General features: G+C 38.5%; 1 protein-coding gene across 1 annotated transcript in view; it reads right to left on the minus strand.

Moving 5' to 3' along the window:
- Positions 1–11,527: 11,527 nt before the first annotated feature.
- The window catches only part of LOC150089844 (macrophage mannose receptor 1-like), a 75,654-nt gene continuing 68,812 nt past the window's right edge, over positions 11,528–18,369 (minus strand). Inside the window, exons 15-16 of the mRNA XM_090390110.1 lie at positions 14,464–14,541; positions 11,528–11,850 (exon numbers count right to left, since the gene is read on the minus strand). Coding sequence (XP_090246236.1) covers positions 11,639–11,850; positions 14,464–14,541 — 290 coding nt within the window. The 3' untranslated portion in view covers positions 11,528–11,638. The remainder of the gene's footprint in view (positions 11,851–14,463; positions 14,542–18,369) is intronic.

The raw sequence follows: 18,369 nt of genomic DNA on the forward strand, positions 1-18,369 counted from the left end.
TCAGCGGTGAGCCGTGCAATTATTTATTTATTTATTGACGACTGTGGATTGGAACACACACTCCATAACCACTCCCATCTGTCCCAAGTTCGCGCCTCATCCAGAGTCATGATGGGTTCAAAGAAGTCATTTCCTTCCTCTTCACATCCTGTTAAGTCCTACAGACATTTGACTTATTTCTCATTCTAATCCTATTCCCAAAATATTTCTTTTCATTTGAGACATTTGGAGAAGCCACTTTTGGCAAAGACCTTTTTGTACCGCAATGTCTTTGTAAAAGGTTGTCATGGACGATGGCTTAGACAGATTCATGACCGATATCCAGCTTCCTGGTTACAACATCAACTGTCGCACCGCCGATCCGCCCTAATGACGCTTGGTGCCAAGGCTTGTTTGGAAAACTTCGATTTCTAAGAGAGAAACTTTCGTCCAATGCGAATTTAGAGGATGAAAATTTCATACAAGGTTTCGCGAATTCTAAATTAACTGAAGTCTCCTCACTGGACCGCCACCTGTTTTAAATAATGATTTTTCAGAAACAGTTTAAACTAATAATCATGTTTTCTTAAATATTTTCTTTCTTCATCTATAGGTTTGCAATCCTGAACAGTCACCCATTGCTTCTTTCTTCCCAAAATCTAGTTTATCAATTAATCTATTATTTATTTCTATTTGTCCAGATGTTGTTGCTGTTTTTTGTCTTAATTCATTAGGCATCTGTACCCCATTAACTTCCAAGTAATCTCCATCAAAACCATTTTGAGGATCAAGTTTAAGAAATTCAGTGTTATTAGCTTTAGATTGTTTTAGCTCTTAAATCAGATAAGTTATTCTTGGCGATAGCTAAGCCATCCTGTTCAGGTAAAGCTAAGAAGAATATTTATATGTACTAATATATAAGAATAACTTATATAGAATACCTCCAACACAATACTTCAAGTATAGCGTCTAACGTTTCTGTGACTTTTATGAAACTTTTCAACATCCACTGTTAAAAATTGTTTTAGAACATCGTTTTAATTATGAGCTTTTAAATGTACTTTTCTTCTCTGCAATGGACTTTAAAGGTTGAGGTATGTCCTGAGGATTATTCCTTTATAAAATAATAAATACAGAAATGAAAATGCCACACATGTGAAGAGATGGATGAAAAGGATGAAAGTTATAAAATTAACTCTTTCGGATTGGAACAGAAAGTTTATCAAGACAGAATAAATGAAGGTAAAAGTAAGCCTAATGCTACTTTTGCAGAGGCAAATCTATCAAACGAAAATGGGAAAAATGATAAAGCAGATCAATCAGATATATAATTTCAAATTCTCTAATGCTATTGCAATAGAAAGGCCTAATCCAGCAAAATAGACTTTCGTGCCATTCATATTCGGACACCTGCATATCTAAAAATAACCTTTACTTACGGGAACATTAGTAACGTGTCCTGAAATCTTTAGCCTATATGACAGACTCCGTGCAACATTGTCCACTAGTTTTATTTTATTTTTTGTAAATATCTTCTGATTTGGTCTGCCATTCGGCTTCAATGCAGCGACCAGTTCAGCTCTTCTTTTTGGGTAGTCTCTCCTCCCACGCACCAGACGATCCCATTCAACCCAGAGATTCACTCGAGGATCGACGTCAGGGGTTTAGGCTAGTCACTCCAAATTTTCGACGTTTATGTCCTCAAGCCAGTCCGTCAGAACTAGGGCTTACAATACCGGTCAAAATCTTAATACCGGTATTTCGGTATTTTTAATTTATGAAACCGGGATACCGGTATTAATACCGGAATTCCAAAAAACAAAAGTTTTTCTCAATAAATTTTGATGACAATTAGGTGCAATAAAGTAAGGAAAAAAACATGTACTGTAATTACTTGAATTCGTGTTTTAAATAAACTTTTATTGCAATAATAAATATTCTGAAAAAAAAATCATTAAAATACAGTTATTCTAAAAACAAAAAATACATATTGTTACTGCAAAGTTTAGTTATGTTTAAGCATCCACACTACCTGTCCGAATAAAGTGAGCTCTTAAAAACATAAGCAATCAATAGTAGGATCGTTTAATGTGGATCCAATTTTGGTACATATTTCATTAGGCAGAAAATGCCCTTTCGGATTCTATTCTGGTACTGAGATAATCGTAGACAATCTCAGTCCATATTTTCTAGGCTTGGAACTTTTTTTAGCAAAAATAGTTAAAAGGAAATTAATCATCAATTTCCGACTCAAGTTCATCTTTTAAAATCTCATTGGAGTCGGGCAATTTCTTATTTTGGAAAGAATTTGCGGAACACTGATGTTGGTCTTCCATGGTTGAATTATGTTCATCACGTTCTGAAGGCGAAAACATTTTGAAGTATAATTTTCACTATAATATCTTTACTGAGTCTGGGAGAGAGCAAAGAGTGAGGATAAGGAATAAAGAAGAGAGCAAAGCGTGCAGTATATATGTAAAGGAATTCTTCACATATATAAATGCAAAGAACAGAAGGACAAATCAGATTCGACCCTTAAGTAATGGACGTGGGATAGTATTAGATAACATAGCTAAAGTTGCAGATGAACTCAACAGTTACTTTGCATCGATATCTACATAAAAAAATCTTTGTGTCAATGAGATATTATGGAAGTGAAGTTGAAAAAAGTGTAATTAACGATGTTTAAATTTCAAATGATTATTTAATGAGAACTTTGGCGCCTACAGGCGAGTAAGGCTCCTGTGGTTGATGACATATACCCTATAGTCTTAAAGGAAGCGGCAAGTGAGTGCTTTGAACCATTAAGGCTAGTTATGAGAGCATCACTGGACTCAGGAGAAATTCCGTTGGTGGTACCAGGCAGCACGGAAGTCCTGATAATGTCCAGGAGAACTTCCTTACTCCTATTTTCAACAACCTGGAAAAAACTCCTGGAGATTCCGTTGGATTGGTGCAAATTGGAACATAAAGGCGGTTCTAGGAGTGTAACGGGAAATTACCGACCGGCCAGTCTAACTTCAGTAGTAGGGAAAATCATGGAGGCAATGATCAAGGGTGGAATTCAGGATCATTTAGATGGAAATGGAATTTTGTAGGACACAAATCATAATTTTGTAAAAGGAAAATAATGTTTAATTAATCTGGTTAGTTATTTTGACAGGGTCATTCAAGAGCTGGACTTTGGGTATAATTTCGACATTGTTTATTTTAATTTCAGCAAAGCATTTGACTCAGTGCCACATGAGTGGTTACTTTATAAGTTGGAGCAGGCTGGAATCATAGGGAAAATCCTTAGATGGATAGCACGATGGCTTGAGGGCACCAGATAGAGGGTTATGATAAATGGTTATTCCCCAGATTGGGTTAATGTAAAAAGTGGGTTTCCCCAAGGATCAGTATTGGGACCACTGTTGTTTTTGATTATCATAAATGACATCTATGAAGGGATGGAGGGCGTGAGAGCTAAACTTGCAGATGATGTAAAGATCAGTAGAATAGTTAATGATCGCCGCCAAGCTGAGCTTCTTCAGAGTGACCTAGATAGACTTTCGGGATAGTCAGGAAAGTGGCAGCTATGTTTTAAGTCAGAAAAATGCAAGGTATTGCACATGGGGAACAGCAACCCCAAAATAACACTTGGTGGAGTTGAACTAAATTCAGTAGTGGAGGAACGGGACTTGGGAGTTATGATACGATCAGACATAAAGTTGTCCGAGAATTGTGGACAGGTTGCAATGTTGCATGGTGTCCTATCGATGATTTATCGAACATTTGGGTGGCGCCTCCGTAGCCAGGTAGGAAGAAGCAGCAGTGCGTAGCACACACTTCTGTATTAGACCAGGGTTCGAGCCCGTCACCACCAAATACGGAGGATGCGGAAAGGTCAGGGAATGGCCACCGCATATCCCGGAGCAATATGGCCTTAGTTGCTAATGCTCCTAAAAACCAAAAAAACAACAACAACATCGAACATTTGCTAGTAGAGATAACGACGTCATAATCCCATAAAGGTGATTTTAAAACCTTTATGTGATTAAATTATAAACAATTATTATTTTTAAATTAGTACCGAAAAACCGGTATTTTTTGTATCAATACCGGTATTTCAATACCGGAAAAAATTACCGGGATCCCGGTATTGAAAGCCCTAGTCAAAACGCGAGCAGTATGACGTAGAACGTTGTCCTGCATACAACGAGTATGATAACTAGAAATTATTATTCAGATACTCACTCTGATCTGATTTTTTTTCCAAAATTCCTGAAACCTGGAACAGTTATCAACCATCTCTCCACCATTCATTAGGATAATTTATCTTCACTATCTGTTGCAGAGGTAACCCAGACCCTAGCTGAGCAGTTCAGACATATCGTCACGATCGGAGTGTCTAAACAAGTCAGAATTACTGAAAGAACCCAGCGGTGGTTCCATCCGGATATGAAAATTGCCTTTAGAATCAAGCAGAGGGCATATAGAAAATGGTTAAAATCGAGAAGCAGTACAGACCATGAAACCTTCAAAAGGGAGAGAGAGAGAGAGAGAGAGAGAGAGAGAGAGAGAGAGAGAGAGAGAGAGAGAGAGTTTCCTTCGCTTCAAGAGAGGAGCACATCAACAGTATATATTATCCCAAATTACAAAATCCCGGAGAATTTTCCCAAAGTGCAACAACCATCTCAACATGGATGAAAAGCTATTTGAGGAGTGGACTCGCATATCTTTCGATCATCAAGATGCGACCACTGAAGTTTCAACCCTACCTAGTGTAAACCAGAAAACTCTTTCTGCCATGGATGATATTATTATCACTAAGAAGCAGCTCATTGACTTGATAAATGGCCTGCCCAACAAAGCTACTAAGGGCCCTGACGGTATTCCACTGTTTATAGTTAAAGTGTGCTCTCTGTACATTGTAGACCTTCTCTTAAACATCTTCCAGGAGATTCTAAAGACAGGCACCATGCCGGAAATCTGGAAATCTTATTATGTCAAACCAGTCCCTAATATTGGAAATCCCAAGACGCCTAAGGACTTCCGTCCAATCTCCATAGGATGCACATTATTAAAGATATTTGAAAAACTCATACACCCAGTGATTATTCAACACTGTTTTTCTCACCGACCACACCCTACCTCCACACAGTCCTGCACCATAGGTCCACGACCTCTTATCTCCTCGATACCCTCTTCAGAGCACAAAATGCCTTGAATGACAGAGCCCAACTGGACATAATCTTCTTCGATATCAAATCTGCCTTCTATACTGTCTCCATTCCTACTCTTATAGGCATCTTAATAGAATATTTCAAAGTATCTAACCAAATTGTCAGCATTCTGAAGTCCTTACTACAGCGGAGACACTTAATTATAGCCAATGGAACTCACCAGAAAACAACCTATGCAACGAGGGGTGTACCACAAGGTGGGGTGATGTCGACAACCCTCTTTGCAATCCTACTTGAACCATACCTCGCAAAAAATCCAAATTTCAGCTCCTTCGCTGATGATCTAAAATTCTTTATCAATTCAAAAGACACCAAACAAATACAAGTAATTAATAATAAAATCTCCAAGCAAATTGACTTTTTACAGAGAGCTGGACTCCAACTCAATAATGCCAAGTCAGCCCACGTGACAATCGCGAAGAGGAAGGTCAAGAATGACATTCGAGTTACAGTTAATGGTGAGCCAGTCCCCAAAGTTTCATTTCATACTGACCTGGGACTAATGTGAGATGAAGATTTAAATTTCAAGAAACACTTCCTAAAGGCAAGGAAGAATACCTATGCTACTTTCTGGGCTATCCGCCAGGAGCTCGCAGGCTGTCACAACACCAAAATGATTGGACAATACATTAATAGGATTCTCACACCCATACCACTATATGCCTCAGAAATCTGGTCCTCTGCATCTACCTCTCGATGTAACAAATTTCTGTCAATGGAATGTTGGATTCTGCGGTGGCTGAACCGTCTGGGAGGGAACCCGTTCACCATCTCGAAATCCATTCTTCCTGTCAACCTAGGCATGACCTCCTGGAAGCTCACTGTCCTCAAAAAAATATCTGTCAACACTCATCAAGCTGCTAACTTGCCAGGTTGATGCCCCATCAATAGAAGATATCATCGCACTAACAAGAGGAAGAAATAGAAGCCATCACCCACTTAGGATGAAGCTATCAAACTTGGACTCCCTAAAAGGAATGTTCCCATGTAACACCATTGAACACTTCAATACCTTCTTCATTGATCTGGTAAAGTTTGAAGTCCATAAAACCTAATTATAGACCAAATGTGGACTAAATCACCAGGATTGCTGTGAAAATGTAGCAGTTTTTATCAGAAATTTGTATGATATGAACAATTAAATGCAATAATATAATGAAAATAAATAAATCTGTTAGGTTAGTTTATGATAAAGAAGTCAACCCGTGCATTTAACTCTTCAATTATTAAGATCTGTGTTATTTCAAAGTGAATACAATTAAGTAAATGTATATATCTATTTAATAGTTATTACTATACAATAATTATATTGTAAAGATTTGAAAATTTGTATAAAAGTGTATAATGTATATTTCAAAATTTCTGTACACCCTCCTAGCCCACTAGCTGTACATGAGGTGAACCCTGTGTTAATAAACTGATGATAATAATAATAATAATAACAATAATAACGGATATGCTGACAGGCATGAACCTTCCCCGACGTGCTGTTGCATACGTAATGCATTATTGTCCAGGACATCTAGATAGACTTTAGCATTCATGATTTTGTCTAAAACGACCCATAGTCCCCGGCTAAACGATGAAAATCAGCCCCAGATCATCACGCGGCCTCCTCAAAACTTCATTGTCTTGACGACTCTGTTCGAGTGGTAGCTTCCTTTTGGCCATTCACCACACCAAGGCACGATCCTTAGACCGATAGACCAAGTACCTTGACTTGTCACTCCAAAGCACAGCTTTCCATTGGTCTACGGTCCAAGAATGGCAGACCTTACACCAACCTAGACTGCGTCTAGTATTAGGTGGGGTGATCAGTGGCATGTGGACGGCTGCACAACCGTGGTGACCCATATCATGCAGCATTCTGACACCGCACTGGTGCTGATATGTGTCCCAATCTTCTCACTGAGGATATGTGTGTGTGTGTGCTGCGACAACGTCCGCGCTTGCGTTTTTAGCGGACGATTCATTGCAGGCTCTCCTGTCAAATTCCATCAGCTCTGAAAGTTATCTGGATGGGTTTCGTGATGGTTTCAGCACCAGTCCGTTTCCAATTTCAGATTACATCACAAATCGTTGACCTATCGATCTTCGTTGCTGTTGAAATGTAACGTACAGACCGATTGCTTTTATGGCGTCTTATAATCATTTTTCACTGGAAGCCTTGCAACTCGTCGATCGCGACATCTTGCATTTACAATCGGATTATTGTCTCCTCAAACGCCTACGAGCATATTAAACTATGCTCTTAATATGCTCTTATTAGTTTACTCTTAGTAAACGAATATTTAACGAACTAGTTATTCATTTGTGGGTGAATCTATCTGTAAGGCCAGATAATATAAATGTAGATAATATAAATGCAGTGTTAAAAGTATGAAGAAAGCGAGATGACCTCCTTTTTGATTAGATGAAGTTTGATTGGTTATTGTGGGCTTGTGGCGCATCAACAACTTAGTCCATATTGCGCCTTATATAATACGTCTGTAAATTCGGTGTTCTGTGGCCAATTTTGCTGTTTGCTGGACGAAAAACCTACCCGCTCCTAAGACCGACTAACTCAGCCGCAATGTAAAAATACCCACAAAAATTCCTCGTACATTGACGGGATTCGAAGGTCTTTTCCACCCGGTGTGGGGTGGACGGTGTTTAGACCAACTGTACTATTCACGAGGGAGGGCTAATATTAAAAGAAAATTAATCTTGTTATAAATATATTCTAAATATATATTATACACTTCCAATTAAAATTTTTTTTCTGAATTTATTTTAAATGTAGCACGCTTCAAATTCATTAAAGTTTTATAATAAAAATTAATTGTACTTTTGTTTCTTTTTATGTCATTACGTTAATTTTTTATATATTTTCTTTTAAATTTCATATATGTTCAAAAAAGAGACATTAAAAGAATTTTAAACAAATAATAAGTGTATTATTAAATATACTCAAAAGAAATAACTTCCCGTTGTTGAATATATAAGTATAGCAGTGATTGCAGTGTGGCGCAAAATTTTAGCGTATTTAAACACTGCACAAGGGTTCACGGAAACTGGTAATTAGGGGGGAAAGGATAAGTACATAGTATATAGGGTTCAGGGACCAGGCGCCATAAGGGTTCCCCAAATCTAAAAGCCAGAAAAGTGTTGTATTTGGTTCTGTTGTATTCTGGCTTTTGGCAGCAGGGCCTTTGGTGGAACCCTATGTTGCCCGTACACAATGCTAGGAGGTAATCCAGGCTGCCCATTATTATCTGGCTTGTCGAAAGGGAAAAGGGGAAATAATCCCAGGGAAGGGGAAAAAAGCCACATAGCAGGGGTGCTGGGCGTTGGTGTGGATTTAAGCTACGAATCCTACCCATTCCAGGGACTCGGTTAGCAATGTCCCAACCTGGGAAACAGGGAGTAAGGTGATGTAGATCCGCGTTTATCTGATGATATGGGTCAAAATAGTGCGTTTAATCGCCGTCCTCCCCACACCGGGTGGAATAAGACCTGGGTTCGAGTCCCATCAGTGATCCCAGGAAGTTTTATGGATCTTTTTCAAGCAAGATGTACACAAAGTTCATTATACAACAGATGTTATCTCACCGCGTTTCTGGAGCATGCTATAATTAATCGCAGTTTGAAAATATTTTATTACTGTCCGTACTGAAATGTTGCTAAATGGTGAAAACAAAGAATAAATTCGCATTATCCCGTCAACCTGAGTGAGTTTTACAAATGAGGTCAGTTTTCATGAAAGTGTTCATAAAATTCTGAAGTTTTGTAATAATGACGCAGTATTTTGAAGCAATAATATTTGCTATACCAATTTATGTACTACTTCGTTCAATGTCCTCAACTGCTGAATATGAATGCCAGAAAACAAACAAACAAACAAACAAATAATGGCTGAAAAGTCTGTTCGCTACCGATTCTCAAAACCACAAAGCCATCTTCCTGCTGCTATCTATTACAATGACTCCAATGTTAGTTATCAACCCGGACAATAGATGGCAGCACATAATGAAAGCATTTCGAAATTTCGAATATTGAATATGTTATTAAAAATGTAATAAATCGAAAAACGTACGTTGTTATTGTTGTAGGGTTTTAGGAGCATCAGCGACTGAGGCCACATTGCTTCCTGTATATTGTTTGCAAATTGCGTGTGTTCTGAGGGCGATTTATATACAACACTCGTTTTTTATTGTTCTTTTTTTTTCTCCTCTTCTGAATCGGGAATGCTGTAGTGATTTCTTGTGTCTTCATGGCTTTAAAAACTGGAAGTTTTATGAAACAAGTCTCCTCATAATGTTTGTGTTGTTCTGATGTTTAATTGCTATGCAGCAAATGCAAAGGATGAATATTGGTTGAACAAAAGGAGGTGGCTTATTTCTGGATATTGCATTGCTTGCGAATATATGTTTGTCTGCTTATTCGCATGTCAATGTGTGTGTGGGTGGGGGGGGGGGGGTGGAGAGAGAGAGAGAGAGAGAGAGAGAGAGAGAGAGAGAGAGAGAGAGAGAGAGAGAGAGAGAATCTTTTGGATGCATTCGGAGCATGTTTTAATGTGTACAGATGTGTTTTCGGCAGAAGGCTATGCATTTTGAGAATGTAAAAACCGAATTTTCATACGGAGTTCGTGAGACGTTTATGGGAAGTTTCATGGTAAACTTCCCATGAACTATATTTGTTTTGAACACGAGAAGTTTATGTGTTTTTGCACACAGAAAGTTAGTGATTTTAATTTCAATGACGCTGCCAGGATTCTTGTTAATAAGAGATGCATTGTGGTATTTGATGCTAACGGGATCGATTTCTAATCGCTGCTGTGTGAAGCCTGTTTTCATCAATATGAAGTATCGATGCAAATGCCTTCCTGTTGTTAATTATTGTTCAAATCGTCGATGAAAATCAATGGACCAATGAAAATCAAATCCTTAAATGACATCTTGAATACTAGAAAGCACTAGAGAATAATTCCCTCCTCTACCGCCTTGAAGGAATTTCGTGTTTTGTTTTTGATGTATATTGCAAGTACAAATAATAGTAGTAAAAATAAACAATTCTATTATTCTTGTCATGTTATATACTCCCTATCAGGGGGAGCAGTTTCCACCCTTTACTAATATTAATACCAAAATCACAGGGTAGTTTTTATATCCGCCTATTATTGTTGGTCGAGGGATTCTCTGACTGTTCTACAGGTGTTCAGGATTGCGACTTTCTGTAGTTCCTTGTAGGTGTTCTCTGGGAGGCCTATTGCTCATAGGCTCTTGTGTAGGGTATTTCACACCATGCCGGTGGTTAACACGGTAATCGGGATGGTCATTACTTGTTCCATATGCCACATCTATTTGACCTCCTGTCTTAGGCCTGTGTACTTCCTTATAAGTTTTTTGGAGATTGCCGGTGTTGGGTATCACTTTGTCGATCAGATAGGTAGCCATTTACTTCGTGTCAACGAGTGTTGTATCCAGTCGGTTGTGCGGGATCTTCTTGTCCGTTGAAATGACGCGGTATGTGTACAGCTTGTCTGTTGGGGTTTCTTCTACAGCCTGGAGTACGTACTTTTAATACGATACACTTTCTTTGATCAACCAGTATTTCCTCGCTAGATTCTGAGATATTATCCTGCCAACTTTGTCGGGTCTGTGAGTGCACTCCGCCTGAATGATCACCCTGCATCCTGTGATGATGTGTTGTATCGTTTCTGAGGATTGCATCGTCAACACCTGTCGTCTGTCACTCAGGGTTCCTTGGCGATGTATTTTCTAGGTGTCGATTACCTGGTCTTGGATGACGAGCCATGCATTGGAAGCTATTTTGTTTATGTGGTGTTGATGGAGATCAACGTAGTTCTGCCATGGAGTGTCTTCTTTGCCCATCTTTCTATTTCATTTCTTCATTCTGGTCGGGAGGATCTCCTGGTTTAGGTTAAGTTGACTGCTTGCCGCTTGTCTGTCATCCTGGTACGGTAGCGCTGTGTTTTTCTGGCACTAATCCCTTAGCTTCTCAATCGCTTACTTCTATTGCTCGACGAGATCCGTCAAGCCCTAGCGGACTTCGGGTGGTGTTGGCGGCCCTTGGCCATCATTGTCCTTTTCTTTCTCATGATCTCCTCCAGATTAGTGTTAGCATATTGTGTGATCTCGAAGGAGTATGATAACACTGGACTAAACATTTGGCACTTTGAAGATAACAACCAAACAAAGAAAAATTTTTTTAAAAAAATCGACGTTTCAGTATTGGAACACGCAGTCTCACACCTAGTCTGTGTTTCATGAACAAAACAATTAAGCGAGTTTAAAAATGATCTTTTAATATCTATTTCTGTACAGTTTCTCGCATTCCAAGATATACAAACAGCAGCGATACCATCATGCGATTTCCTTTTCAAAATTTTTTTTTCATCTGTCGAGTAGAAACGCCAAAAACTTTATAGCAACTTAATTAAGTCGGACATGACCACTGTCTTTTCTGATAAACGACGCTTTGTTGCGATCACCTTGATCTTCTTCAGGGCAATTTAAAAGAGGAGAATGCTGTACATCCTTCTTCTTTTTCATGTGAATATATATCGCTATTCCTATAATAACAGCTACGACTGTCACTAAGGCAACTGCAATTCCTATAGCGGTACCTGCTGAAATATTGTGTCCTGTAAAAAAACACACAGGGAAAATACAGTACTTTAGCTGAAATCTTTATTAAGATATAAATAAATATTGTTAAACACTAAAGGTTGTTAAACACTAAAAAGCATACACTGTTTTAAATAAGAATTATAAGACTATCTGTTCATATTAGAGATATAAAAAATGAGAACTTTTCTGCTGATGGAAACGAAAACTTTTGCAAGAACGCCACCCGATTTTCATTGGTAAACACATCTTCTTTCCTGAAGAAAATGTTTATATTTTGTACAATGCCTCTTTCTCAATAGAGCAGTTCGATACTTGGTACCCTCTTCGGGTCAAACTTCCCAATTTTGCAACTGGGTATCGGTTCTGCCTTTCTTATCGCTCACTGCAACTGCCTGATAATAGGTGGAAGTGCATTACTTTAATGTTAATAGTACACTAAAATCTACTTAACAGTTCGACACAAACCTTGATTCTTGAATGTTCAAAATCAGTTGGCAAAAAACAGCAAGCCTCAACTAGATGTTTCATTCTAGATTTCATACAGGAATTTGACACTGAATTAACAAAAGGAATAATTTTAATCCGCCAATTTTATTTCATTATTAGGGAATTTTAAATACAGTTCTCTTGACTTTTTAGACAAAAAATCCTATTTATTCAAAACCATGATGCAGAGTTTATCAGGTTGTGAAACAGCCTGATAACCTCGGCATCAGCCTTAACATCAATAGTCCAAACGACGCTGTAGCGCTACTCACGAAGCAAATTCCGTAATTAAAGAGGTGCAAAACTGTTTTCTCAACAAGAGGTTTGGCCATTAGCTCTGAAAAGTCAGCGGCCATATCTTTTGGAAATCTGTTAAAGAAAGTGATATTAGGTTCGGCATTAGTGGTTCACAAGTCAGATAAGTCAAGCAACATCTAGGGTTGACATGAAATTTGAGCACCAAAGCTAAAACCCTTGCAACCATGTCATCAATTCGGAAAAAGTTGTTGGCGTTCGTGATAAGCAACTATTAGCTTTGTCTCCAAAAATCCCACAAAAAGAAGCACATGATTGTCATCTTCTATGAAAACCAAACAAATAAGCACATGAGACTCGAATATTGGCTCACAATGCGACTTTATCGTTTTGTTCTGACCATATCCAAAACTATTCTCCTGGAAAGTGCTCTTCGCAGTGCTTTCCAGGCTTCATCAGAACTGCTCATCGATACAAATCACACATTGTTTTCTAAAAGTTCTTGAATAAATAGATGGCTCAGAGTTGAAAACTTTATAAGACAACATAGGATTTCCCAGTCACAGTACCAGACGGATGGAGACCAGTACATTCGAAAAACCATAACCAGGTCGTATTATTGAGACTAGGATTCGCTCTCAAGATCGGTTCTAATATTTCTGTGAAGAGGGATGGAAGAGAGCACTGCGCAATGTGGAATTCCTTTGGGTACCTGGAGTTAATCAAAGATTCTATCAGTTGGGGAAGGGTACCAGAGATTTTGAAGTGGGTATTCACTAGGCGCAGCTATACACATGTCCTGTCATACGCCGATTTGGTTGAGATAACTCGAACTTCTAATCTTTTGCGAATTATGTAACCAAAAAATAATAATTAAAGGTTTCGTTTTCGCACTAGCGTTACTTATTTTTATAAACAAGATTTAAACTGATGCAATAGGCTAAAGCAAAAATGGCTATGATATTATTTTAGGACCATTTCTTCTTATTTATTATTATTTTTTATTTTCCAGTATTTTCAGTTTCTGTACCACCTGTTGCTAAACCGAGTTTTGCTATTGAACTAATATATCTGACTGTATGCTAATTAAACATATGAATCATCATTCGTACTTTAAACCAATATCCAGTTGTAATCATGTAATACTGAACATCGAGTAATTGAGCTCTATGTAATGTAATTGAGCTTTGAACATCGAGTTTCAAAGCATTAGATATTGAACTGTGTATGCTTTACCTATTTAACAGATAATCGATTTATTAAAAGGGCTCATTTAGATCCATTTCCACCATTCTGATACAATACAGACATCTCGTTCTTTGAGAAATGTGAGTAAGTTGCAGAAATTACCACCTGGTATCATCTCAGCACAAATTAATTCGATTTGGGTTTTGGTTTGGTTTTGCTTTTGATTTGGTTATTTTTAAAGGAGGAGGCATCTTTATTTGTCTCCGAATCTTCTAAAAATGTTATTTTCTTGGCTGATTTTCACAGTGTTCTCTATCAGACCAATGGGATAATGCAAAGTAGTGGTTGTTGTTGCACCATTGTGTATGTCTGTACAAGTGTATTTATTCTAGGATTTGCTACTTTCTGTGGACTAAAAACCCCGAAACAACTCACTATGACAACCTGCTTCGTCCCCTTGAAATTGGCTAGACATCGGCAACACTTGTAACGTAGATTCAAAGTTCTCTTTCCAATATTCACGATGGCTGCTGATTCAATAATGCATAACGATGCCATTTCATACGCATTATTTTCCATATCCGAAGGATACATCCGATTTACTACGTTCCCTCCAGCGAAAATTAGCAGTTTACATTATCTGGTTTCGTCAATGACGTAAAAAGATTTCTAATAAAGATTCTTAATATTGTACTTACCATGGAGCACAGACTGGGAAACTTTATCTTTCTGTACACGTTCAGCTGAAGAAATTGTGGACGACTTGTTTGAAGGAACTAGAAAATGCGGATGAATAAACAATTTTGTATTTATACGCTAATCAATATATTCAAAACAGGATGAACTAAAAAAATTCATTTGAAAACTATGCTCTTAGAATTTGTTCACGAATTTTAAAATCCTTAAAAAAATGTTTTTACGTATTTCGCAGGATCTGTTTCAGTGAATTCAATAGATTTACTGTATTCCTTGGGAAAAAATTCTCTAGGCAGGAGAGGTTGTATAGTAGAGAATGTAATGATAAGTGGGAGTTGTCATGACTGACTCCGGCACGTGGAATAGATATGAGGTCTTCAAGACTTGGGACATTAAGTACTCGGTAAGCATTTTAGAAATTAAGAGGATGTTGCTCGATGCTATGCGAACTCGCCAGGGGGTGATATTTAGTTGGTATATAATACTGCCTTAAAGATGGTGAATGAGTTGCTTGTTACCTGATCAGCCACAATGGATAATCTTTATTAACAAACAAAGAACAAGCGGCCCCTAGCCAGAAACTGGCAGATCCGCTATGTACATACATACATACATATTATATACAATGACATACATAGTCAGAGTCATGTTAATTACAATGTCATAAGTGAAATGAACATGTAACATGTCCACACAGCAAATCACATCACGCAACTAATCAGAAGTATAAATTGTGGTACAGGAACCACAAGACAGCAGTCTTTTTCTGTCCTAGGAAGAACGAAAACTGCACCCACTGGAGGTAGTGCTATACCAGTGGGCGCTAGCTAATCCTGTATCCACAGCTGCCCAATCTGGGACACCAGCTAATAAAAAAAAAAAAAAAGAGTAGATGGTGGGGTGATATCAGTTTTAAGAAATATCGATAGACATTGCAGGTCTTGGGTTGGTTCCTTGTTGTTGATACGATAATAGACTTGAGCAGAGTTGCTTTCTTTTGATGAAAACAGCAGAGCAGAATTGTTGTAGAGCTGAGAACGATTGAGAATTTTCAGTCAGTACCACTTCATTTCCTTCAGAGAAGTTGCTGACAGCAGCTTGTAGTGTAGATCTGTCGTCGTGGTACAGGTTGCAGCGATACAAAATGTGCGTCCAGGTTTCCTCAGCACCACACAAGCAGAGATTGGTGTCAGACAAGCCAAATTGAAATAGTTTGGAGCCGTGCCAAGTAAGTATATACGATGTTGTTAGGCTGGGAAAAAACCATTGGCGGACGTTCTTGTTGAGAGGGAAGGTAACTGCAGGAACAAAAGAGCGGGTGACTTGACCAGTAGTACTGGAATCCCATCGTGATTGCCACACACTGACAAGTTCATTCCAGATTCTCCGTTTCTCGTCTTCGATGTTAACAGTTAGGTTGCATGAGATGCCGAGAATCTCGCCGGGAACTGTTCTTTAGACGATAGCATAGTCCTTTGAAGATGACATGCAGGTCTAGTGGTAAGACTCCAGCAAGGACCTGCAGAGCAGCAGAGGGCACTGTCCTGAAGACCTGGAGCTTGGCAAGCAGCATAATCCGTTGAATGGAGATGAGCTTGGAACAGAGTTTAACATTAACGGCTCTATGAAACCAAACTCCCGAAGTATATGTTGTTATTGGTACGAATACTGCTGTATAATATAGTAAGAGAGTCTTCCTATTTAGTCCCCAGTCCGATTTGGAAATTCGGATAATTTCTGCAGTGAACTTCTTAATCTTCGAGGCGAGGTGATTAATATGAGAGGAGAAGGTTAACCTGTCATCCAAAATTACGCCAAGATGTTTTAATTAAGGTACAAAAGGGATTTACTTACCGTCTATCTTTATATTAGGAGGTCTTCTGTAATCTAACTTGCCCTTAAAAACCATCAGTTTTGTTTTTGTGGCAGATATTCGCAGTTTATTTATACTTGACCACTTGATTAGCTCAGAAAGAGTTATATTGGCTGATTGTTCTAGTTGAAGACGCGATCGACCTGGAATTAGAAGAACCAAATCATCGGCGTAGGCGAAGGCAGAGATATTGTTAGGTTTTTGCGCGAGCCAGCTGTCCAAAACTATGTTCCAGAAGAGGGGTCCCAGAACTGATCCCTGGGGGCATCCTCTTGAGATGGTCCTTGCGGGAGACTGCTGTTTCGAGATTACTTGGATGAGTCTATTTTAGAAGTAGCTTTTAATAACTTGGAATAGTTGCTGGGAGCACTTGGCTTTGGTAAGACAATTGAGAGCGATCTCCCACCAGAGGGAATCGAAAGCTCCCTCGAAGTCAATGAATATGGCTAATTCATATTTAGCCCTTGAAGCTGATATGTGGTTAACTAAAGAGACCAAGGCGTCTTCACAGGATTTTCCCTTCTTGAAGCCAAATTGAGATGGAAAATATTACGTTTTGAATTTCAATTAAATCTGCTACTCTGGGTGCTAACAATTTTCAAATAGTTTGCCAAGGTTTGCCAAAAGAGAGATGGGTCTGTATGCTTTGGGATGAGATTTATTTTTGTCCGGCTTGTGAATAATTTTGATCAAAGCTACCTTCCAGAGATTAGGAAAAATCTCCTCAGTAAGACATTTATTGTACATAGTTAGCAGTATTTCTGGAAAGATTTCGGCAAATTTGATAATTACAGCATTTTCCACAAGATCTAAACCTGGACATTTATGGATATTTATTTTGCTTATGGCCAGCTTTAGCTCGGGAAGAGTGAAGAGATCCGTTTCATATAAGGAGTGGTAGATTGAGTTGCTATTCCTAATAGATATTTGTTCTGGAGTTTCTGTGGTGAGATCGTCCAGGGGAAGCAGGCGATCTGGGATGCCATTAACCGAGTCATTCCAGTTAGTGGTTTCTGCATCGTTGTTCACTACAGTGTTGAACACTTCATGAGGGTGAAACTTGTTTTTCCTTTTATATAATAGACCCCAGGGATCAGAATTTCCTGTGTAATTAACTAAGTATTGCCAGGAAGCAAGTTTTTGTTTTGCAATTGTATTTACGTATTCTTTCCGCTGGCCTTTATAGATATTTTTTAGTCTGGTGACTTCTGGTTCAGGCCAGGACCTTCTCCGTTGAAAGTCTCTGCGTGCTTTATGTATTTTTTTGCACAGAGTGGAAAGTTCAGCTGTCCACCATGGAATTGTAGCATGCTTGCTAATTTTCTTCTTAGCGGAGTGTTCTGTAGCACGAAGTAAGGCAGCCTGTACATAGAATACATATTCTGAGGCATTGAACTGGTTCAAAGACCGACGAGTGTCAACGTTAAAATCCTGGTGAGTTGAAGACATAAATAGAGGCCATTTGATGATTTTGATAGAAAATCTTCCAAGATCTTTTGGAGGAGGAGAAGGTGGGGAACCTGTAGTATTTGGAATGAGAGATACCTTAAAGGTGATTGCTGGGTGGTCACTGTTTTTGTAGTCAGTATGTATGGTCCAATCAGAGATCCTCGAGGAAATGACAGGCGTTGAAATGGTTAAATCAATGTTTGATTCTCCATGGACGTTTGAAATGGTGTGCGGTTGGTTGGGTAAGTTGTGCAGATTTAAATTGTAGGTGAATAAGAATTCCTCGAAAATCCTACCTCTGTTGTCCAAGATACTGCTGAACCATAAGAAAGATTTTGAGTTAGAATCAGTTGTAATTAATAAATATGTAGGATTTAAAGTAGCAAACACCTGTTCTAGATAACTTTGTGATAAATTAATATCTGCTGATGGTGGACAGTACAGTGACAGTAAGTAGAATGAAAAAGTTGATGTAGAGACTAAAATACAATTGGAATTGTGATTACGCAAGCCAGAGATAACAGTGATATTCAACTTGTCGTTGAATATGATGATGGCAGATTTAAGATCTGTTTCAGAGGACTGA

The sequence above is a fragment of the Mastigoproctus giganteus genome, chromosome 2 (assembly GCF_048544385.1).
Source record: "Mastigoproctus giganteus isolate SK-2022 chromosome 2, ASM4854438v1, whole genome shotgun sequence".
Lineage (NCBI taxonomy): Eukaryota > Metazoa > Arthropoda > Arachnida > Uropygi > Thelyphonidae > Mastigoproctus > Mastigoproctus giganteus.